Source organism: Mus caroli, unplaced genomic scaffold (genome assembly GCF_978045245.1).
Source record: "Mus caroli unplaced genomic scaffold, Mus_caroli_1 scaffold_17, whole genome shotgun sequence".
Classification (NCBI taxonomy): domain Eukaryota; kingdom Metazoa; phylum Chordata; class Mammalia; order Rodentia; family Muridae; genus Mus; species Mus caroli.
The window spans coordinates 3,571,480-3,597,275 of record NW_028227272.1 but is presented as its reverse complement, the minus strand read 5'-3'; the positions used below and the strand labels follow the sequence as shown (position 1 = coordinate 3,597,275).

Genomic DNA, 25,796 nt, shown 5'->3' with positions numbered 1-25,796 from the left:
CCATCTCCATCTACCTTTCTGGGGAGCCGTGCTGTTGATTTAGCTACCTTTAAATATTTGTTACGGCTGTCAATGCTTTCTGAGTGAGGCTGCCTTTCCATAGCAGGTGAATTCTGTAGTGGGAACCTTGGACCTAGATGTTACACCCATCCTTTTCACAACCAGAGTGGCATCTTGCTCAAAGTCACTGTCTTCCTCCCTAAGTTCTCCTTAAATGAACAAACCAGTTTAATGACGAAGGCGCAAATACAAATTAATTAAAACACATACGTACCGGAAACGCAGGAGGCATCGAGAGTACCCATAGCATTCTACGTGTTAGATAACACCATTGCCATTGACTCACAAAGATGAAAGGCATAAATATAGGATAAAAAAGCTCTGGTTATTCTAATAATTTGATTCAGTCCGATCGAGGTTTAGCAACTGAAGCAATGCTTACTGGGATGCTCTTGTGGTGGGTAACTGATGGAAACACACAGGCACTTGACACACATTCACAGCTGAGGCAAAGAAATGGCAGAGGCTGGTGAATCATACATTATCAATACATTCCTATGAGAATCATATATTATCAATACATTCCTAAGAGAAGGGTTCCTGGTATGATTTACTCAACAGGAAACAAAATAAAACAAATACTTACAAGAATAAACCAATTTATTGGCACGATGCTATTTAAAAGACTGTTCTCAAAAAATAGAGAAAGTGAGAGAGAGAGGGAGAGGGAGAGAGAGAGAGAGAGGGAGGGAGAGAGAGACAGACTAGCCTCAGTAAATGTGTGGAAGAAACATTATTTTATTTTTCTGGAGACAACCAAACTGATAACAAATTACCCAAATATTCAAACTAGAACCCCAGCATTTTATGAAGACATATATTCCTGTAGCACAGATTGGAGTTGGACACTTTGGAGGAAAAGGGGCCCTCTCAATTTTTGCAAAGGAGTTTGGTTAACACATACACGTTAACCAAGCATACCCTTGAAGTGAATTCATAGAAAGGCAGGCAAATGGATTACCCCAGTGAGAACTTCACAGGACAGGACAGAGGCCCTTGGGAGTCAGGTCGTAGATTCTCAGCAGCAGACAAAACCCAGCTAATCTTGTCACCTCACAGGCACAGACCCCGCCCCATGACACAGCTGGCCTGCCTCCCCGAAGGGCAGTGCTAGACTGTTTCCAAAGCCCAGGGGTAGTGAGTTAGGCAGATGCCTTTCTAGTAAGAGGCAAGGAGACCCAGTGAAGCCCAGAGCAGTCGCAGATGTGCACTGATTGGGAATGTAGCCAACAGACATGCCTAGTGAGACCACTGCCAGGGAGGGGACAGGTTTGGGGTGCAGAAACAACGAGAAAGGCAAACAAAACCATGGCCAGTCAAGACAACCTCTGACCGTGTTCACCCAATGGTGGGGAGTTTCTTTTTTTTTTTTTAAACAGGGGGTATCAAGCTCCAGAAATCCCAATGTTCTGATTCTTATGGACTGAATAGATGGATAGATAAGCACAGACAAACTCTCTCTCTCTCTCTCTCTCTCTCTCTCTCTCTCTCTCTCTCTCTCTCTCTCTTTCACTTTGTTTCAATCACTAAAACAGCTGAATTAAAAGTATAAGCATCTAGATGTCTTCGCAGAGCCCCCAAACTCTCTCAGCATCATAGGGATCTCCCCTCCCTTCCCCTCTGGGACTTCTGACATGAGAAAAGATGCTCACAAGAAGAAAACATTTTTTCCTTTTCAAATTCCCGGTCCCTTAGGTTGGAAATCAGCATTCACAAAGTATTCAGACAGGTGAATTATAATAGCATCTTGGCTTGTCGGAAAACCAGAGGCTCCCACCCAAACCCATCTCTTCCCAATTCTTGAGCCCACCAACCCAGGCCCCCCTAAACGCTCAGTCCACTGAAGCAGTACCCAGTCTGGGTAAGCTGAGACGAAGCTGCTACCACCGAGAAAGAGCCGCGCGTCTTACCTGCTGTAAGTACATAAAAGTCAAGGCACAGGAGAGCTGGGGACACATGCCCACGTTGGGGAGTGCCACGCAGGTGGCCCCCGTCAGAGGATGCTGCATCGCGATTCCCGGGTGACCGCAGAGCGAGAGCGGAGACGCTCACATACAATCTACAATCACGTTGCTTTTTTTTTTTTTTTTAAACCCTCTTGCCTGGTCGCTACAGCTTTCCCCCCCTCCCCTTTTTAATTTTTGTCGATTATCTAACTCACACAGCAGTGGATGTCCCTCTTGCTCTCTCTCTTCCTCTTTCGTCTCTCTCTTTCTCCCTCCCCTCCACGGCACCCCAAGAGAGTCCCTCCTCCCTGGCTCTCCTCGCCCTCGGGTTTGCTAGTACCCAGCTTTCATCAGCCTTCAACTAAAGACTCTTGGAGAGGCAGGGAAGTAGTGTGTTGGTTCCCTCGGCTTATTGGGCCTATTATTGGAGCGCTCTTAAAGTGGAAGGTGCCCCTCACCCCACCCCACTACCCCCAAAGGTGACAAGAATGGTCAAAGTCGCCTTCTATGAAAGACAGAGGGTTAAGATGCTCTGATAGAGATGCTAGAGAGGAAACTGGGAGAGATGGAGTAGGGAGAGGGAGGAGGAGAAAGAAGGGGGGAAGGAGAGAAAGGAAGGGGAGAGGGGAAATGGGGAGGGGGAGGAGAGGAGAGGGGGAGACGGGGATGGAGAGAGAGAGAGGGAGAGAGAGAGAGAGAGAGAGAGAGAGAGAGAGAGAGAGAGAGAGACAGAGAGAGAGAGAGAGAGAGAGAGAGAGAAATTGATTTTGACTTACAGCTTCTCTGTCGCTCACTTGCTTGGTGCTGATGCTGGGAGTCTTCTCATTTGCCAAGGAGGTCCAGGGGCAGGGTTGTGCGTTTCTTTCTTTTTAAAAAAAGGGACTCGCTAAAATTTAAATTTTGTCTGCTAACATCTTTCGAGGGGAGGGAGAGCGAGCATGTGAGCGTCCCACATCTCCAGCAATCAAAGGAGCTGGACCATTAACAAGACTGCTCAGCTGGGACCCTGAGGAGTCGGGGAGATTTTCAGTCGGCGGTTTGTTTGCCTGACTCGTTGGCAAATAAACACATGAAAAGGAATTCCCCTTTTGTAAGAAGCTTGGGGGTGATGGACACTCCAAGGTTTGGGGTGCTGAGGGGGGAGGGAGCAATAAAGAGGTTCCTAGGCCCCCCCGCGGTGTTCCGGACGCAGCTTTCCCCCTGGAATCAGCCCCTCCGGGGCAGCCCCAAGCCTCGAGGCTAAACCGGAGAATCCACCGCAGCTGTTACACTAAAATGCCAACTCGAGGTGAATTCGAGGGGCCTCCTTCCAGGCTAGAACCTGCTAGTCTTCTCAAATTATAAATGCAAGGAGTGGGCAAAAGTCCCTGTCTGGTAAGAGATTATTGTGCGTGAGGCAAAGAACAAATTGAAATGGTTTTATTTTATATTTTCTCCTCTTGTCTGGCCTCGTTGGTCAAATTAACATTCCACTCTTGCAGGCGGATCTTTCCCCTCCCCTTTATCTTATGAAGTAATAATTATTCATTAGTAGATTTCGTTAGTCTTTATGCAATAAAAAGGGATGTGATCTGTGAATTAAGAGAAAATATGAAGACTCTAACTCGTCCTTGATTCCCACCAGGGGTAAAATCCTGGCAATAGTAAAATTATGATCAGGAATAGTTGCCATACTTTATACAGATTTATTTTCAGCTAGCGATTGAGCTTCTTTTTTTTTTTTTTTATTCTCAGAGAAAGGTTTCACTAGAACCTGGGTTGTTTGGTTCTCTCAAAGAATCCCAAGTGAGGGTTGGTGCCAACCATGCAGGGCAGAGCCACCGCTGGGGGTGTGGAGGGACTGTTTCTTTCTGGAAGGGACATTGAGGCAAGACCCTCTGCTTAGCCACTCCAAAGGCCATCCCCATAGGTGCTCCCCACGCTCCCTCTAGACTTCTAGAATCTTCTAGACTGATCCCTCAGGTTGCAAGACACAATTCACGTGGCAGAGTAATCAAATGCTTTCTGATGGAAAGGAGAGGCATGATCCCATGGTTAGGTTAGGTGCTGTTCTTCTGAGATGGCATAAAAAACGATAATGTCTCCCTCCACTGGGCCCCAACCAGCCGAACTGATTGTTCATTTCCACCTTCCACTTTGCAAACCCACTCCTCAAATTATTTTATGGGGGTTTCCTGTATCCTGTCAACACAATGGCCACTCAGCACCTTTTTTAACTTTGTGAATCCTTTGCAGGGCTGGGAGAGCAAGGGCAAAGTGTTTCTGGGGCTGGTTGGGGGTAAGAGGGCTGGCAGAGATTATTTGGAAAAGAAAAACCGGCTTGTTACACGTTGTCTCAGAAATCGGTGGCATTTGTCACACAAGCTCTGACTCACGCAAACATCCAGTACCTCTTTCCTCACCTTCCATCTTTGTACTTAGTTTTATTTCATAATTCTATGAACCAATGAAAAAGAATGAAAGACCACAGAGAGCTTGGCTTTCCAGTCTCTCTTGCTTCTTCTTCTTCTTCTTTTTCTTTACTTCAAATATTTTTTTTAAACTGCAGAGATTTTTTTCTTTTTCAATCAGACACTGGAAAAACTACAGTCTTCCAAGAACAGGGTAGAAATTTCTCTCCAGCTCATTTTCATAAGAAATGAGATAAGTAAAACCTGGCACTTTAATAAGACCTTATCTGAATGTTTTAATGAAAAACAAATATGTCCTGCAAGGAGCTGGGAACAGTGCTCACCTGCAAGAAGCCTCTTTCCTTCTGATGTGAATGCTCCCAGCAGGGACTGAGGCTCTACAAACCCATTCTGAAGTAATGACTCATTCTTCCGCTTAGAATTCAGGCTTAGAATCAGCCACACTGGGAATCTAGCAATGAAGCAATGGGCTCCCAGCTCTTCTAAACCAAGTGAAAATTATTTGGAAGCAGATTCCGCACTCTGGACCAAGCAGCCTAAATGTCCCTGAAGGACAGTGTGATCGAGCACCATTGCTTAGGTCTTCTCTTCCTGGACGCTCGCTCTGTCTGTGAGACCTTTGGACAGAGGGCTGACTTTTTTCTCCTATGGGTAACTGCAGTGTCTAGCACCAAAAGACCCCAAATCAAAAGGCATATTTTCTTCTGTGACTATTTTTGATACAGTGATGACAAAATTTGGTGAGGCTTTCAAGGTGGCATTGAGGGGTACCAAATCTGAACTCCATCTCAGTGACATAGAGAAGGAAATTCCATGTCACTTACTCCTGGATGATTCTTTCTGTGTCAGCTAATGGGGGAAGAGGGGGAAGGCGATGTAATTCTTTCTTTCTATGAAGACTCCCAGGCACTGGAGTTGATGTGAGTGCATGTGTTGTCTGTGCATTCAGAGGCTGCCCTGCTGGCTTTTGACTACAAGGACCCTTAATTGAATGCCTACAGATGCCCTGTAGGAGGCCAGAGGGCTTAAGAAAAAAATCAACACTATGAAACAACAGTAACATCTTCACACAGTACTGCATTTGAGAGCAACTTCCCAAGTTCATATTTAACTGAAACGATTGTATTTGCAACATTTTTCGTTCTTCTCTAAATTTGTCAATGAGTTAAGAAAATGAAAGAAGTCTTTTACAACTCTTTTATTTTCCTATAGTTTCCTTAAACTGTCAACACAGTGAATATTCCATCAAAGGATTCTTTGCATGAGCATTGCCATGTATTAGAGTAAAAAAGACTATGGTAAGGCCAAACGAAGGACATTTGGATGCAATTCATAAGTAATTACAACCAGTGTGTTAGCTCAGTGACCAAATCAGCATAAAGCTTCCCCAAGTTTGAATCCCATGTTCAAATTTAAATAAAGTTTGACTACATAGTCTCTGTCTCAAGTCAAGTGAGAATACAGGAAACCCCTTTAGAGAACTCGATTATTCTTTGTCTCTATCATGAGCATCATTTTAGTTGACTGCCTTGCAACAATTTTTAGTTAGTATTAACCTCACTCCAGAGGTTGTCCCATTCCCTGGAGCTGGTTTGGCCCAGGGAAGACAAACAACGATCCCTCACATCATAGAGCTTATATTCAAGTGTGTGTGTTAGGGGGAGGGGGCAGAAATAATCAATGAAGGTAAGAAGCAAGTAAACCGCGTACCATAACAGAAATGAGAGTGGGTGCTGTGGGAAGCAAGCAAGAGGCAAGTGAGATGAGAGGATGCTGGAAGGCAGGAGTGGGGAAGCTGCAGATAACACTAGCACGTGTGCAAGCTCTGTAAAATGCAATGTCAGCTTTCTAGAAAGCCCCCTGTATCCTGCCCTTTGCAATCTGATTCCAAGCTGCAGGGTTATCTAATAGACAGATTTTGGAGCTCTCTGGGGTCCTTCCACCAAACAGCAGTGGGAAGTTGCTGCTTCTAATGCTGCAAAGCTGGAGATATTTCCCCCTCCATCCTTGATTAAATGACATGCAGGGTTTCATGCACTGCCTGGGAACATAAGATATACTCAGAAAATACTTTGCAGGATGAATGAATGGATATGTGTGTAGGTGGATGGATGGATGGATGGATAGATAGATAGATAGATAGATAGATAGATAGATAGATAGATAGATAGATAGATAGATAAAACAGGAACTTGGATTACAGGACCTCTTGCTGTCTAATTTTACTCAAAAGTCATGGTTTGTAAGCCATAGCTTGCCTTTTGCTTCTAAGTCTTTAAAGTTGCCACAAGGTCTCAGTCCTTGGTGCTTCCTTTAAGCCACACTGCAAAAGATCCATTTTCATACACAGTTCTCCAGGTGGAAGCATCACTCCGTAGCCCCGAGTCACCAATGATACCACCACAGACTCACTCAGATAAGCTCATTCTGAGCAATGGGCTGCTTCTCCAGTAGAGGAGCCCATTCCAACTTTAAAGATACAATTGCTTTGCACTTAATGACAGGGTCCATTCTAGAGATCAAATTCTGCCTGTACAAAGAACCCTTAAACTCATCCTGGGTGTTAGGAAGCATCTGCCTAAAAGTCAGCCGTGCCGACAGGACGGGAGCAGAGGCCCGTGCTGCCACAGATCCCAGGAGCACACACTACAATGTCTTGCCTTTTGGTTATGTTTAATTTTTATTTTTTATATTTTTAAATTTTTCTATATCTGATCTTGCTTTTTTATTTAGGCTCACGCTGCACTCACACCAATCCTCCTGCCTCAACTTCTCAGTTGCTGGAACTAGAGGGATGAGCCACCACGTTCAGCACACAAATGGGAAGTGTGAGGCAAGGGGGCCAGAATTCATGGTCATCTTCTACCACACTGAAAAATCTCAGGCCAATCTCTGCTATTTCTGTTTAAAAAGAAAAAGAAAACAAATAAAGAAAGAAAAGAAGGAAACCCCCAAATAAATTCAAATAAAATCTTCAGTCATTGTGAATATTATTACCTTTTGCTTAAAGGACTGACATTAATTGCAAAATAAAATTAGCCAATTAAAAAGGTAAAATGCCTACCAATAATAAAAAATTGAAGTAGCTGTGGAGAGACAAACCTTCTCACATAACTGTCAGGAAGTCAAAACTGGCTGAGTTTGGGAGATAACATTTTGGTACTGATTAAAGAAATGTGAAGTGTTCCTGTCTTTGCAGGAAACTATTACATTTCCCCAAATCTGCCCTGCCGAAATAGCTGCGTTGAACGCAGATACGCCTGTGTTGGGATGCTCGCTCTCATGTTGCTTATACAGACAAATGACACAAAGCAATAGAGGAAGGCTATTTAAATGTTGGAGACACCAGAAGCATCTGCATGCTTTCCCTTGGAGCCATTTCTGAAAAGGCACTCTAAGAAGCTTCAGAATATACAGAATAATATTTCTGTGTAAAATCCAATCAAACAGCAAGAAAGGCCCACAGCTAAGGCCTGGGAGATGGTTTGGCAGTTGGAAGAGCTTGCCATGCAAGCCTGATACCCGGAGTCCAAGTCCCAGGACCACAGAACTCCTTTGAAGAAACAGGAAGTGAACACAACAAATCTTTAGGAACAGAGCTACGAAGCTCATGGAGCACACCAGCAGAAATACGGGAGGCTTCTCTCAAAGGACTGGAAGGAGAGGAATGGTTCTCCAAAGTTGTTCCTTGACTGTCACATGCTTGCAATGGCACACACACACACACACACACACACACACACACACACAGAGTAAGAATTTAAAAATTAAAACAATAACAGCAAAAATCCACAACCATGTTGTCTCTTTTGTACACACATAATTTATAAACAGCCAGGGGTAATATGTGTGAATGTAAACACGCATGAAAGTCCAATGCATAGAAAAGGACCTGAAGGCCTATGACTCAAAAATGTGTTTATCCTTAGAGTGATGTGGGATTTGATTTTACTCTATACACACTTTTGTTGTTTGTCTTTTCACAATGTGTGTATGTGTACTTACTTTCAAAGTAAAATAAAAATCCATTTGATGATTGCTTCCTCATGTCCATCACAGTTGTTATCATGAAGGCTGCAGGTTATGAGGCTAGAGAGATTGCTAAGGTTGGGTTCCAGCACCTATGTGAAGTAGCTCACAACTGCCTGAAACTCCAGCTCCAAGGAATCTAATGCCCTCCCCTGACTACCAAAGGCACATCCCCAGATGGCTTACACACAGACAGAAACTTATACACGTGTGTAAATAAAAATGTCTTAGAATATTCACAAGGTATTTGCTTCTAGGGAATCCTTTACAAATGGTGGGAAGTGTTCCCGGATAATCCATAAAAACCTGCTATTATTGAATTTCAATATCCTGGATATCTACCATCTACCATAAAAAACATATTTCATATTTGCAAGACCCTGGGTTTAGTCCTCAGCATCCCCCACCCCAATATAAAAAGTAAAAAGACAAGATGTGAGTGAAAGGTTTCAGAATGTAACAATCCCACACTTGCTTTGGACACAACTTCCCAGGGACAAGACACATTTAACTTATTTATTCCTATGAGGAAACCATTGAATCCTTGCCTACCACCTCCTCAGATATCAAGGCTGCTGAGAAACAGACTGGAGAGTTGGCACTTTGCATATGTTTCTATAGAAAATTAGGGGCATAGCTACATTGCCAGCCTGGGTATCTCTGGATCTCACTTGACCCCCTCACAGGTTAGATAGTTTATGTTGGAACCAGGTAAAACAGGAAAAGATACAGATTAATTTACACTCTTTCTCCCTGCAAGGTTCTCTCTCTCTTCCCTGCTCAATAACAAGGAAGCTCAGGTGTATAAAGGGAGTATACTTTCTTCCTTTATAAAAGCGTATATCACTTTTTCCTTGTGTAGTTGTCTCATGGGCTGCTATTGCTGGGGCTCATATACATGAACTTGGCTTCTGGCCACTGAGACAGCCCATGTCACTGTGAAAGCCTGTTGCATGGCATGCAGTAGTATGTGGGTGTTAACCTCTACACACACTGATTTAAACTAATTGCATGTCTTAGAGAACACAAACAACAAACCATGAACCCAGCAAAGGGACATACAGGTTTTTCTGGTGCCCGTGACTCTTCTTTCAAGGCAAGTCAAGAAACACGGCTGCCTTTAGGCAGCCTCCAGTAAACACATAGAGTACTGCTGACTCTAACCTATGCCCTCAAGATATGCCAGAGTCCCGTGGCATTGAAAATGTCCAGGGGCTGAAAGGGGCACTTACTGGGACAGTGGTATTAGGCCTCGATGAAGCTTTGCTAAGTCTCCGGAAATGTCAACAGGGGTGAAATCCAAGTCTGGTGCTTGTGAGGAGCGATGTCAACCTGGGCAAGAGACTTAACCTCTCTAAATGTCGTACCAGTTTCCTCATCTGTAAAATGGAGTCAATAATGAAGGGCTTCATCTCAGCAAGATTGCCATTTCTTGCCCTCATCTCCAACGCAGAGGCGATTACGATACAAACTTAAAACAAGGACTGCATGAAATTAACAACTTTTACATTTGTGGCCAAGTTAGGTTTGTTCACCACACACACACACACACACACACACACACACACACACACACACACACATACACAAACACACACCATCTGCTAGCTTTGTCACTTCGAAAAGGAAAGGGCATTTTACACCCAAAAGCAAAAAAGCAAGAAGGACATAGTCTCAAAATAAAGGGCTGCCTTTCAGATTGATTAAATTTAGGTCTATTAAATTTTTCACTAAATTGCCCTTGATTTTCTCATTTAGCTGCAGTCTGTTGCAAATGCCATTTGAGGAGTCTGATGAGCTTGTGGGTCAGCATTTGGGAACCACTGAGATAATGAATGTAAAGTGCTCCTCAGCCCAGGCACCCACACTTTTGGGATCAGGAATTCTTGGTAAGTATCACGGGGATGCTTGGGAACAATTACAGCAGCGTTCACTGGGCCTGCGTAAGTGGTCAGTGTCCTCCTCTTCTTGCTGGCTCTCTGCAGCAGGCACCCATGCCCTTTGCAGTTCTGAGCATTCTGACCCAGAGAACAGCTTGACTTTCTCATAGCAGAGGTGTCAGAAAGGTCAGGGGAATTGATTATGATGGATCACCAGGGTTTATTCACTCTCCTCAATGACACAGCCCTGCTCCTTCAAGGCCAGCCTAGAGCATAACTGAGATGCAGTATACAGAAACACTTTGGTTCATGATAGGGTATGCAGTATACTGCATAGGGAAGTATGTCTTTCCAGCTCCACAGCCTGGGGCTCAATACTCATACTTCATTATCCACTCGCAAATATCTACTAAGAGGTGGGGATAAAGTACTTTTGCAGAGAGCTTGCCCAGTGTACTCAAACCCCTGGGCTGGATTCATAGCACTGCCTAAATCAATCATGCTGATGAACGCCTGTAATCCCTGTGCTTGGGAGGTGGAGGCAGAAAGCTCACAAGTTCAATGTCATCCTTTGCTACAAAACCAGGCACAGACTGTGTGAGACCCTCAAAAGCAAACCAAACTAAAACAGTCTAGTGATTTCCCAGCTCCTAAAACCAGAGTTCCATTCTCTATTGGAGGATAGTAGTATTATTTTTAGTAATGAATTTGATAAGAATTAAAATTAAAATACAAACATATGTGACTGGAACATATGTCCTACCAACAATCAACAAACCGCAGAAAATATTATTATGAATCATTATATTATCAATCTTCAATGAGTTAATGAAACATTTATACTTTCTGACCAATAAATAAATAAATCACATACAAAGCCAGTAAAGTCAACACACTGACAGAATGCTGAATTCCAAATATAATTTTGTTTTTGAAAGATTTCTTAAATAACAATAATTATAGAAAAGTATCTAGACATATCCTTTGGGCCCTGGTCTTCTGTTTTCCTGTTTGTTTGTTTGAGGTTTTATAGTTTTGAGAGGGAACCAGGATACATATGACCCAAGCTAATCTCAAACTCATTGTCCTCCTGCCTCAGTCTTTCCACTGCTGACTTTGCTGACATGTAGCGTCACATCAATGCTGCTTTGTTCTGTTTTCTTTTCTTAGGCAGAATAACAGTGGCCTTGAACTCAATGTAATTCAGGTTGGTCTCAAACTCAGACTCCACTCTTTAGTCTCCTGAGTGCTAGGACTACAGGCAGGCAGCACTCTAGTCAGCCTTGCCCTGCCTCTTAAGTACTTGACTTTGCTAGTAAACCAAATACACACAGCTTCCCACATAGTATTTGAGGTCATTTCCTCTTTGTGTTTTGGTTCGCATATTTTAGATGATGACTTCTGGCCAGATGGTAACTAATGTTTTGGTTTGTTTTCACTTCCATGAAACCCTGTAAGATAGCTCTTGATGGCTGTCGACAACATGTGAAAATACATGATTGATAGTAAAATAATTCATAGTAATACTTTTTGCTGTTCATTGATTTTTTTGCTAAGACATATGTTCTAATTTCAGGACATTATACATCTGTCTGTATTTTAATTTTACCAAATTCATTATTAAATTGCATTAAATGTTTGCTTACTTGCAAATAGGGTGAAGAGTGGGGTTTCCATTCAGTTTGGTAGAAGAGAATGAAGGATTATTATTCTCCCAACTTATCAGCTGTACCAGTAGCAGCAAAGGTGTTGCTTCCAAAGTCATCACTCATTTCCATCATCACTGTGACCACCTTCATCATCATCATCACCACCAGCAGCATCAGCATTTCAGTCTTTGTTGCTTTGAGCAGGCAGTTTTCCATAGTTACCCTTTACAGCTAATCTACAAGCCTTCCTCTCCCAGAAATCAATCTCACATCCCTAGCATCTATTTTTATAGACTGACATTATCCCAGTTTTCTACTCCCTCTCTACTGGTGAAAGCACCAGGACATCCATAGCTGCCTTACACTTTTCCAAAGGAAAAGACCCTACCTCTGCCAGAACTCTCTTATCACCACCTCTGGCCAAAGTGACAAGTTACAAAGAAGATTCTATCCCATTAGCCGGAGTTTAATGGGCTGCAGAGATCCACAGAATACCCCTGAGTTAAGAAAGGATCAGAGCAGATGAATGACTTTTATTCTCATAGGAGCTGTGCTGAAACAATCGGTTACAAGAGGAGACTCCAGGGGAGAGAGTTCAATGTTTGGCAGTTGAGAGGGTGGGAGTCAGCTCCCAGAACACAGGACAGAATGTTAAGAGCGTGGGACCCAGGAGGGTAGGCGGCAGAGACAAAAACGGCTAAGTGGTGATTTCTTCTAATGAATGTGTGGGTGGGGAGGTCTACTTTGGGAAGCCTCCATATCCACCCACTCTGGGTTTCCACTTTCCTGATGGAACTTCAGCAAATTTGAAGGCAAACAAGTCCTGCAAAGGATTCTCTCCCACCCCCAACCCACTGCAATAGGCCTGGCGGCAGGGTTCTTTGACCCTGTAAATGGTCAGAAGTATTTATCTTTCTGAAACCCGAGTCTCCCATGAGCATCTCTGACTAGATGTAGCTTCACCTCTAACCTCTGAATATCTGAATTAATGGAGTTTAACCTTAGCCTTCCCAAGGTCTTTTTCTGGCACACAGGTAAGAGGCACACCAGATACTCTCAGATCTCAGTGTCATGGTACACCTTCAAAGGCTGGTGGCTGTTAATGATGAGCACAGGATATAAGGACAAAGAAAACTAGGTTATTCTAGAAAACCTAGGTTATGATGCAGATGTACTGGTCATTAAACAGCAAGGCGCCTTACTGCTTAGGATCTCATGTCATCAAATCTGTGTTCTCTGGACTTCCATATCTTGGCCCACAAGTTCACAGTGACAGGACTCACACGTTTTTATAATCCTATCTGGCCTGTTAATTGAGATATATATGTGCTTCCTCTTGGCTTAAGTACAAAGACTCATACATGAGGCTAAGCCCCTCACCATGTTCTGCATACATCTGTTTGTAATACTGTCATAGACAGTACCATGGAAGGCGAACTAGACAACTGATTGGCCATTTAGAAATGATTCTGTTGGGGTCTGGACACATTTCCTCCTTGATGCAGACATTGGCATCTCTAGCACTATTCACTTGATTGGGTTCTGCAGGCACTGTTTCCCTAACTTTCCCTTTTCCCTTTGAAAGCAAACTCAAAAATCCTCATCTTCAATGGTCCGTTCTGTATTTCTGAATCCTCAAAAGCTTGGAACCGATGGTCCACATTGTCAAGGAGGGCATTACCTTCTACCTAAGGTGCTCCAAAACCATTCTTCTGAATTGATATTCTTAGATCCAGAAGACGATGCACCATGTTCATTGTTTACAAAGAATGCCATTCCCCTTTCCTAACTGCAGATGTAACTATGCAAGCCCCTCAGCACAGGAGTGCACCAAAGAAGATCATTCTCCTGCCAGGACTGGGCTGCCTCATGTGCAGCATAGAAGATCCATGTCCCACACAGACAGCATTTACCATGTGTGTGTGTGTGTGTGTGTGTGTGTGTGTGTGTGTGTGTGCATGTGTGTGTGTTTGTCTTATATGTTGGGGTGAAATGTGTGGACCTGTGGAAACCAGAGGTCAGCTTCAGCTGCTGTTCTTTAGGATGCTGTCTACATTTTTTTCTGAGACAGGACCTCTTAGTGAACTAAAGCTTGCTGGTCCACCTGGCCCAGGAATTACAAGCTAGCATGCCTGCCATTTTTCAATATGGATTCTGGGGATACAACACAGGTCCTCATTTGTGTTAGGCAAACACCATACTGACTAAGCCATCTCCATAGCCCACGTTCTCTTGTATCCTAATCATGAGTACACTATGAGCACACACACACACACACACACACACTCACAGAGAGGGGGCGGGGCTACCTCATTTATACACCTATGAAGCATTGTAAACAACGCTGAAATGCACTGAAGCAGCTCTGACCGAATCATTCATTCTCCTGCACAGCCACAGCCCTGACCTGGCAGCACAGGGTACATCTCAGGAACACTCACGAACATCCCAGAGTCTCCAGCATACCTCACTACCAACACACAATCCTTTCTGCTACTTTAAGACCCCCAGATTGTTCCTGAAATTGTCTGTTCATGGACGTCCCTCCTGTCTGCTTGCCTGCCCTTGAGGCCGCAGTGTGAGCTCATCCCATCTCTCCCGATGCTCTGAACCATGAACCCAACTCTCCAACTCTACCACTCCATCTCTCCAAAGTTACAACTATAAATTCCCTCTTGATTTCTTCCATCCCCATTGAGCCAGTGAGTCACTTAGTCTTTTTAGTCTACAATAGAAATCAGTTGTTCCCAAATAAGTCCCTTTGCTCTCAGCTTGAGTAGCCCCCAATTCATGCTATCTATGGATCCCATAGAGGACTTTTAACTTTATAAAACCAGGCCTGTCAATTCTATGCTCCACAAACACCAACGACAGCTCTCACTGTTAGAGCATGTTAATAGCTGTTGTGCTCTTGTGCTATGTCTCTTGCCTTTGATAATATAGCTGGCACTTTTAAATGACCCCATGCTTAAGTTTCCTGTTACCTCCAACCCCAGGAAGATTGCTATGCCCAGTGCATAATGATGTGTCTGTCTCCTGATATGTGTCTCCCTTCTGAGCCTTCTTTGAAGTATGAGTGAACAACCCTCAGAATGATCAGGGTCTAACTAGTAATCACAGAGTAAAATAGGTGTCGTCTTTTTTGCCATGTTGAGATAGAGGTGAATCTTATAGCACCTTCTCTATGTGTCCAGTTGACTTCACAGAGGCAGTACTAGGCACACACAGGTAATACCATGTTATTCACGAGGATGAGTACCCATGTTAACTCATGGCTTAAAATGGCACATCCAGTATCAACAGCAGTGAGTTACTTGTCCGTTTTCTGTCTTTTAATACTCCATTCTACATACATATGTAGGCACGTCTTGTGAGAAGTTCCTATCTGCTCCTCACCCCCATGCTAGTCACCCTCTGTTGCTCCTTCATCTCATCAGTACAGCCATTATCAAATAGCAGATTATGGTAAAATCATGGTTGAATGAATGGAAAAACTTGTAAATGGTACACTTTCCTGCACCGCTGGGGTTCTGATCTGTTTCATTTACCAATTGGTTAATTTATACATTTCCTTATCAGTCACACCTTGAATGCATTTGCTGTGCCAAATGTTGCAACTACACCTGGAGACACCAGGACTGTAAGATGAAAGATAGATCATAGTTCTACCTTAACTATATGTTTTAAGGTCATCTAATTAAAATAATTACTTTTAGCAACTTTTAGCACAAGAGACAGCATTTTTTCTCAACATCACATAACGCATTAAAAGAGTGAACTGTACTCTGGGGCTAATTGAAAACAGTATTACTTCTCCATACTCTCATTTTCAAATATTAGTGTTTATCAAAGAGAGACTTACCTTTTCTCTGAATATACCACAAAATTTCCTATCGGAGATTATAGAATTCAACTCCAGTTCTGATCCTGCATCTACATTCTAAATAGCGTTCTGTGAGACATTGGTTTCTCTGAGGGAGTCTGCCAGTGTAAAGGTATGCATGGGGCAGAGAACCATGAGTGTGCTGTGTGATACTGTAAGGCAGAGGTTACAGGTTTACCCTCTCACAGGGAAATCACAGTGGTAATGTGAAGGGCATGCGGCCAGGCTCAGTGATACACATCTGTAATCCCAGCCCTTGGAAGTCAGAGATGGGAGGAGCTTCTGGCCAGTGAGGACTTCATAGGAAGACCGTTCCAAACACAACCCCTCTCCAAAAAAGCAAGACTGTTCTTGTGTTGATTTCTGAGAGGAGAATGCTACAAGGACCGGGAAGCTGACTTCCTGAATCTCAGGCATGGTGCTGTCAAGTCGTTGCCGGGTGACTATTTGACAAACCATTTGGATTTTTGAGTTCTGCGTGAGTAAAATACAAGTGTTAAATGCATGATTATTTTTAGGTCTGAGTTTGGATAACATGGAATAATACAAGCAAAAATACTTGGAAAACCCTTAAATACATCATGGGCAAAGGCTTCAAAGATGGTGATAATGGTGGTGGTAGTGATGGTGCTGATGGAGATGATGGTACTTGGTGGTGAAGATGATAATGAGAGTGATGTGTGGTGGTGCTGGTGATGATCATTGTGACAGATGCTGATTGCTACTGATAACGGTGATTCTAGTCATAGTGTTGATAAGGGAGATGGTGCTGGTTGGAGATAATGGTAACAATGATGATGAGGGTAACGCTGTTAATGTTGATAATGGAGAAAGAGGCAGAACTAATAGTGGTGACCAATAATGACAGTAGTGATGACAGCGGTATTGGTGATGGTAATGATGATAACGGTGGTGCTAGTGGTAACGGCGATAATGATGGAAGTGTTCTTGGTGATAATGATGTTGATGATGGTGTTAGTACTGGTAATGATAGGGATGCTGATGATAGGGATGCTTATAATGGTGATGGTGATGATGCTGATGGACACGACACAGTGGTGATAATGTGATCTGTCTATTCTTTCTATTTTTACATTTATTTGTTTGTTTGTTTGTTTTTGACACAGGGTTTCTCTATGTGGTCCTGGCTGTCCTGAAACTCTCTCTGTACACTAGGCTGGCCTACAATGCAGAGGTCCACTTGTCTCTGCTCCCTGAGTGCTAGAATTAAAGGTGGCTACCACCATGGCCAGGCTTGATCTGACTATTTTTGAGTGTGGAGGAAGGGTAATGGGATGCATAATTGGCCTCTGTCCTGTTCTCTTGGAGTAGGAAGAGAGGAAGATGTCCACCTCATCTTCTTAAACAGAGCTCATTGCTGGTTCTCCCTTCACCTTGGTGTGTCCAGCCACCGAGGTAGCAGGCATGTTTGTTACCTGTCTGACTCCCCTGCTTTCCCTCCTCATAACTTGCCACAAACATCTCCAGGGGACGGCCCTGTGCATCAGGCAGCATCTGGCACCTGTGTCCTTCTGGGTAGCTGTGAGAATATTAATATTTTATGACCTTCTTAGTGAAAACGCCAACCCCAGGGTGTTGATACTTCCTCTGATATCATTCAGACTCTCAGCAGGCAGACATGTTCCCTTTCTCCAAGACTTGTCTCTCACCAGCAAAGCCATTCCAATATATTTTCTCCAGCATAGTCAATGTCCTATTGAGATGTACACAGTTCCAGGAAATACCATAAAACTAGCAAACCCAAGAATCATTGAGCATTTGCAGTGTGCTGGGCACTGGGTCAATTTTCTCACATTTATTATCTCCTTCCCTCTTCTCAGCATTCCAGTAAGCAAGGCTATCACAACTATCCCATTCTATAGGCCGGGAAACTGAGGAGTAGATAAATTAGTAACTCTCTTAAGTTCCCAGGCTGAAGCGCCAAGTCAGGTGGGTGTAGTTTCTTACCTATTTGTTTATTCCATAATGCATTGCAGAGAATGAAGTTTGTCAGAACACCCAAAAGCTACTTGATGGGTATTGGTGCTCTCTGAGGGCTTGTTCTTTCTAAGAAATTATATTGGATGAACAGCATCTAAACTGTGGCTCATGTTGATCTTGCTTCTTCCAGCCTTCAGGTGGTTCGCTGGAGAACTCAAGTTCTGAGATCTAAAGAAGATACGAGGTTGCCTCTTTGTTTCCATAAATCACAACCAAGTTGACCTCAGCCAGGAAGTGCATGTGGGAATGGTTTGGACTTTGGTTAAGTAGCTAGCCATACACATTTCTACCTCAGTACATTTTTTCATTAGATTATGTTTCCTGGTTTCAGAAATAAAAGTCAGGGGAGATGATTTAAAAGGCATAGACATTTGTACAGCAAAGCACAGGAAATCTATGCACAGCTGCCCAGATATACACTCATCTGGGAATAGCCCCTGTTAGGACTTGAAAATGAAATGTCTTCCATAGGCTCATATGCTGAAGGCTCCACTCTCAGGCAGGAGTGCTGTGCTGAGTTTTAGAAAAAACTTCCTGGAGGACATTGGTGCCCAGGCGTGTACTGTAGACCTTGTATGCAGTCTTTTCGTTCTCCAACTACTTACCCTATGCTCCCATCTCCATGACGCTCTCATGAGCCTGTGGTCTCAGAACCCACAGAGCCAGCATCTGAGATCTCTGAAACTTTGTCCTAAAATAAATCCTCACCAAGTTGTTCTCTCAGACTATTTAATTTGATCATAGCTATACAACAAAAGCAGTACACTCTCTTACATAAGCACAATCTATATTGCTAATCCATACTGTTCATTTCTGAACTTATCTCTTTCTAGATGCCAATCCATCTTTCTGCCTAGATTCAGTCAATGCTTCAGAAAATCCACCAGATGTTAGTAGTGGCATAGTGATTACAGGTTTTTAAAAATTATTCTCATTGTTTATCTGTAATGAGTCAAGTTTTGCATAGTAGGTTTTGGGACAGAGAAAAGGAGATATTTATATTTTCCTCCCTTTCTTTCTGAAAAAAATAAATGTAAATAGCACAAGCCCCAGAGTAAAGGCCCTTGTCTCTCACACATCCGAGGTCAGAGCCTCCCCAGGGCTTGAGGGGCAGAAGGGCTTGAACCACCAGGAATCAGCCTTGATCTCCTCGATATCCCTGCCCCGTAGACATAACCCAATGGAGAATCTAGAAAGAGACAGAGGTACTGGCATAGGCTGAACTCTCCACGCAGCCTAATTATAGTCACCAAAGAAGATCCTTTCTCGTCTCTCCAGATCCTGCCTGACAGCTCATCACTCCACTGGCATTTTTGTCAGGAAAACCTCATTTCTATTTTTATTATGAGAACTGCTTGTCTTTACTGGCTCTTTGTACATAGATCAAGACATTATCAGGGCCTGCACTTTCCCCAGGCGAATGGGAATGACTAATTTTCTCTCTCTATTAAGGACTCTGCTACCTCCACTGGATTCCACAATATTTATTTCACACTCTAAGACCTTCAGGACCTGGAAAAATGTTAACCTCTCCAGTGCCACACCCCCTTATATTCCAAAGCCTCCTGGTATTTATTTCCTGAGCTTATGGCCAACAGAGAAAGTGGCCTAGAGAGCTTCAACGCTCACTTGTTTAGTGGGACCTCACTTATAACACAAAGGACAAATTTCTACTTCATTCTTTATAGAACATTTTTTACAAGAAGGGCTTATCTCTAGCTAAATGAGGTGAAGCAGAAAGAGTTTGGAGCCTGGGAACTGAAGTCACAAACAGGTGTGAGCTAAACAAATTGGGAGCCGGGAAACAAACTTGGGACTTCCACAAGAACAGTATGCACTCCTAATCTCAGAACCACTTCACTGGGAACTAATAAAGCCACATGATGACAGCAGAGGCCCAGTGAAGGTAAGAAGAAAAAGTTGGCATTAAACTGTGTCTCTTCCAGTGAAAATTACACCCAAGAACAGCGACGGTATAAAACCCCTGTGTATAGACACAAGTTCATCCCATGCTCAGGATTCTGAAAAGCATTTATATGTATCATTTTATTTAATCCCTATGTCAGAGTTTTTATTCATGTATCCACCCATTCATTACACATTTAATTCATCTATGAATATTTATAGAGTAGTAAATTATGTTCTAAGGATTGTATAATGTTCCCAGTACATGGTGATTAAATATAAACAAACAAGTAACAAGCAACTACTACTCAAACTGTTCCTGGGATGAAACAAAAAATCAGTCTCTTACCAGAGACAGCCATGAAAACTGTCAGCGCAACGGAGTCCTGACACAACTAAGTCCTCCTATCTTTAGAGTTTATCCCAGGGACATGGAAACATTTAACACAACAATGTATATATAAAGATGTGATGTTTTTATTCATAAGTAAAATTAGGAGTTGTTCATATATGTTTCAATAGGTGAATGTTTAAAGAAACAGCATCATGTTCATATCATGGAAATATATATATATATATATACATATATATATATATATTTATATAATGTGTGTGTGTGTTGGCATAGAATATAAGTGTGTGTGTATGTATATGTATATGTATATGTATATGTATATGTATATGTATATGTATATGTATATGTATATGTATATGTATATGTATATGTATATGTATATATCTGTATAGACTGAATCTCCAGGCATAAGGAAGTAAACACCAAAGGTTTTCTATTGCATGGTTCTGATTTTGAGGTACCTACATTTCGTTCAAGTGAGAATCAGTATTTACCAAAAAGACTTGGGTGGGTAGGGGGTGGATGTTGAGAGAACAAAGGAAGTTATAGAACTGCTACGTATCTTGACTGTGGTGGACACTGATCCTCATATATGATAAAACTGAACAAAATGAAGCATCTCACCTCCACCACATTCATGTGAAACTGCAATAAACCTAGAGAAATTGAAATGAGATCAGTAGATTTTTATCAGTGTACACATCCTGGAATGGGATACTTTACTATAATTTTGTCAACATGACCATTAAGGAAACCAAGTGAATGTGATATCTATTATTCTGTAATAAATAAAAAATTATCTCAATAAAGATCCAATCAAACAAGATTACATGGCAAATTTTCTAAGGCCAGTTATTGTTCATGGTATAAAGGGAAAGATTAGGGCATTAATAGCAATATGGTAGCTATGGATAGCAAGGGGATGGGATTAGACTAATGAAGATGTGGTTTTTCATTGGTAATTGAAGGCTGAGAACTTGGTGAGGAACATGACAAACTGCACATATCCCAGAAAATGAAGCCTTGTGGTAGAGGTATAACCAGGAATGGACAGGGTAGGGTAGCAGAAGGAACATGGCAGAGAAGACACAGCATGCAAAGATGAGAGGACCTTCTGCAAGTGTATAATACAGTGAGAAATGGGCTGGAGAGATGGCTCAGAGGTTAAGGACACATGGTTCTTTCAGATGACCTGAGTGTTGTCCTTAACACACAGGTTTGGTGTTTCACAGCTGTATGTAACTCAAGCTCTAAGGAATCCAGTGCCCTCTTCTGGCCGCAACAAGCACTATACTCATAGTATGGTGTATCTGCTCACACAAACACACACACACACACACACACACACACACACACACTATGCATAAATAAAACAACTCTTTAAAAAATGAATGATTGCTCTCAACTTTTACAGAATTTGTTACTACCATGTAGGTGCTAATAACTGATAGTAAGCCATAAATCCAGGAAGTTCCTGGCTTGGATCTCAACACCAATGTTGCCATAATATGCACTGCCTCCATTGATACAGCTTCATAGTGATGGGGAAATAGTGGAGTGGGAAGAGCACTGTTGTTTAAAGATGCCTGGCTGAGCTCAGTCCAGGCTTCATGTGCTATGTCATTCGATGTTCCTCCAGTCACATGGGAACAGAGCAGGGAGAATCCCCAGCCACTCTCAGGTCAACCAGCCTGGCATACACAGCCAAGAACAAGACATATTCACAAATAGGCAGAAGGCGAGGACTGTCTCCATGTGCCCAAAATCACATATACCCCTTTATGAATACATACTCCTCACACATACACAATGAGGAAAAAAATGGTTCCAGGAGGTTAAGTATGCACATACTATTCAACACATAATGCTCCTTCTATAAATGTACCTAAGAGAACAAAATTTATGTTCAGAGAAATGGCTAAGTAGGAATGTCTGAAGCAGGAATTTCAAAATCAGCAAAAATTGGAAGCAACGCAAATGCCCTTCAACTATTGAATATATACCAAGTGATGCATCCACACTGTTAAGAATGCTACTCAGCAAGAAAGAGGAAAAATGATCTATTGATAGATGCAGTCACATGGAAGAGTCTATATCCACTTTGCCCAGAGAAAGAAGGCACACTCTATGGCTGCCTTCTTATTCCATTTTTGTGACAGTTTAGAAAAGACAAAGACAACAGGGGCAGCCATGCTCCTGGTGATTCCTATGCGGTGGACTGACTACAAATACAATCAAGGAAACTTTTCAGAGAGATGAAGATATCCCATATGCTGACGCTGGTGAGTGCCACATGACCAGATGCAGTTATTGAAATTCATGGTTTAATGTACTCAATGGGACAAATTTTCCTGCATATAAAACAGTCTTTAGTAAGCCTGACTTGTATGCTGTGATCTCAGGGAATGAGCAGATGCAGACAAAAGCCAGAGGATAACTTTTCTTGTATCTGGGAAGTCATTGGTGGTCCCAAAAGATAGCAATATTAATAGTCTAATTTTCAGATGTAATAAAGAAAGAAGGAGAATATGGCCTCTATAGAGGGTGGTGGCTGGTGCCTAGGGAGAGGCAGACAGCAGGATGGGCTATAGAAAGCCTAGATAACACAGAAGGACTTTTTCTGAGTATACTAGGCATTTTCCTCATGTGTACTGTCTTCTTCGTCATCAAACAAGAGAAAGTGTTTCCCATTCTGATCCTCCCAGATGCTCAAGCCATCGTATACACCAGTGTCTGTTGGCTCGGTTAAGGCTGCTCCTGCTCTGCATCTATGGATTTGGACATGGAAACTGAAGAGGATGATTTGAGAGCCATACAGAAAGATGATGGAAAACTAGGAACTAGACCAAGCATTGGGAGGTAAACAGACAGAGGAATCAGTAGAGGAAGTCTCTAATGAGACATGGCCCAAGATTTCTGACATCTTTGTCATTTGTATCTGCAACTCAGCTTTAGTGGTGATTTCTTGATTCTTAAGAAGATATGCCTTTCTATACAATGGGTTGATACTTCCATAAAATCCAATAATTCCTAAAATCCCACAGCCCTGAAATAAGTTGAAATTCCTTAGATATTTGTGGTAAGAAAGGAAAAATGTGTCCGCTACATGCCAGTGTTCCTTGCTTATGTCTCTGTTTCCTGAGAAAATGCTGAAAAGCAAAGAAGAAACAGCACATTTGCCTTCCATCTTTAGCAGCCCATCTCAGCCTGCAAAGAAGACAGCCAGGATGTCTGCCTAGCTCCAAATGAGGCAAAAGGTATAAACAGACTACACTTCCCTTATTAATGCCTGTGCTTAGAAACAATGGGTCAGTGGTGGTTTTGTCTCTTGTTCTTAGTGATTAGATGTCCAATCAGAGTCAGGGCTGGGATTCCAGGGTCGTCTTTTCTCCCTGTGCAGAAAAATCTTGTTGTGAATTAAGGTCCAAATGTGCAGGGCTCAACAGTCTCAGGTTAGCGGATGTGAGGCTGTCTCTTGGCCCAGAAAATACACCAGCACCTGTGACTATGGCCATATTTGGCAGCCATGTCTGTGCTCTCACCAGGCTTTCTGGGTTCTCAAAGCTCATGCCACGAGGGAATCATAACAAGCCAACGATCAATTTCTCTTTCCGTTGTATGAGTCACTGGGGGCTGACTCTGAAATAGGGCTAGAATGTTTGGTCATTTCCCGAAGTTCCCATTCCTTGTAGGATGTTATATGAGATAAAGATGAATTCCGAGCTTCCTCTAGGGGACACAGGTTCTAGTGAGGCGACAGTCAGATGAGTTGGTATCATGCATCATCATTTGTGGATGGAGCCCAGAAAATGATCTAATAGCAGTCACCATCCAGTCAGCTCATTTTCATGCAGACCCTCCCTCTCCAAATTCCACCCCCCTAACCCCCTTAAATTTCTAATACTGCCCTCACTATATGTTCTTATCATCCTGTCCTTTGCTCTAGAGGATGAGGGTGACATGCTGGTCACTGCCATGTGTGGCTCAGGCCTCACTCTGCAGAGAATTCAGTCAATGCTTGCTGAATGAACAAATAATAGAAAGCCTGGTACACACACATAGAAATGAATTCAAGTGCAAACCCCCAAAGAGACCACCTGGTGAAAGGCAGAAAATATCATTAACTGAAAACAAGACATTTCTGAGAAATCCGCATTTCAGCTTTACCAAAGAGACACCGTAGCACTTTGCCCAAGTGACATGTTATATACAGAGAAAATGCAGCATTTATTTCTATTACACCAGCTTCCTCTGTGTAAGTCAGAGAGGTTAGACGCTCAGCACGGGGTCCCTCTTGGCCAAAGATCCACATTAAAAAAAGTAAGAAAGAAAGGAATATATATATATATATATATATATATATATATATATATATATATATGTGTGTGTGTGTGTGTGTGTGTGTGTGTGTATCTATATACATATCTATATAAATATAAATTGTCTCCTGAAACATATGGAAATTTTATAATCATTTAAAATAAGAGTTGTTTTTTTCTTAATCAGTCTTTCTTCACTACTTACATTTGAAGACCTAGATCCCAGGAAGATCAGAGTGTTTTGTTTTTTAAAGAAACAAAAAGCAAAAAGAAAGGAAATGTTAAATTTCTTCACTTTCTATCTAACCCTCATCAAATGGTCCCTATTCAATGAGGTCAATTTACTTTGAGAACAAGATATCAGCTAAGCACCAGAAATCATTGGTAGTCTTAACACTTGGCATCAATATTAGTGTTCATTTCAGGTTTCATTGCATTTTTAAAAAAATGAATTGGATCTTGTCCATGTTTTTCCTGCAGGGGGTGGGGAGTGGGAGGGAAGTAGAACTAAAGTTCCTTTAGACTTTTTCATAGGAACCTCAGGCAAGAAGAGATGGGAAATAAAGAACCTAAGATGCAAGTCAACCTGAAACAAAGACATCCCAAAGTCAGTAATAGTCTGATGCAGTGACTCTGCACTTAGAAGTCTCAGGTGGGTGGGCAGCGATGGGTTCTAAGCCAGTCTGAGACACACAGACTGTGTCAAAGCCAACAAACAGACACTCATAGAATGGTTGATGAACGATCAAGCCATGAGCTGTGTAAAAGGATAAACTGGTAAAAAGAGGTCTCCATGGTGCCGAGTTGTGTGTTCAGTCAATCATTTATCTTTTTTTGGGTTTTTCGAGACAGGGTTTCTCTGTGTAGCCCTGGCTGTCCTGGAACTCACTCTGTAGACCAGGCTGGCCTCGAACTCAGAAATCCGCCTGCTCTGCCTCCCGAGTGCTGGGATTAAAGGTGTGCGCCACCACGCCCAGTTCAATCAATCATTTAAATGGCTTTCTTTGGGGAGCTTCCTTGTGGTTTGCAAATATCAAATATACACTGGAGTTCCTCTGTAGATATTCTCAACTGAGATAAAGTGAAGATTTACTCATAAAGAGACACCAAGAGAGAGAGATGTGTGCATTCTTTAAGCATTATGACACATTTATTTAACAAGCTGATGCATTTGCAAATTCAATCAGTAGGTATGCAAATGGGCACAAGTTTGCACATGAGCAATTGTTTGAACACAAGTTTAACAAACATCTGTCCCTGTTTCCTACTTGAAGTTTTGCTGTGGGTTCCACATCAGGATGTGGGGAACAAAGTAGAGGTAGGAACTACAGCTCATGCTTCAATCTCTCTTTCCATGT

At 42.5% G+C, this 25,796-nt stretch overlaps 1 protein-coding gene across 23 annotated transcripts in view; it reads right to left on the bottom strand.

The window, feature by feature from the left end:
• The window catches only part of Rbfox1 (RNA binding fox-1 homolog 1), a 2,110,633-nt gene that overhangs the window by 374,905 nt on the left and 1,709,932 nt on the right, over nt 1-25,796 (bottom strand). For 3 of the 23 annotated variants that reach the window (XM_085832321.1, XM_029470791.2, XM_085832323.1), the window contains exon 1: nt 1,971-2,148. The exons of 15 other annotated variants lie outside the window; for them this stretch is intronic. In XM_085832321.1, coding sequence (XP_085688447.1) covers nt 1,971-2,069 — 99 coding nt within the window. In that variant the 5' untranslated portion in view covers nt 2,070-2,148. Of the gene's footprint in view, nt 1-1,970; nt 2,150-25,796 lie in introns of those variants that run through there. 5 more of the 23 variants (XM_085832322.1, XM_029470787.2, XM_029470794.2 and 2 more) reach the window with 5 other exon arrangements.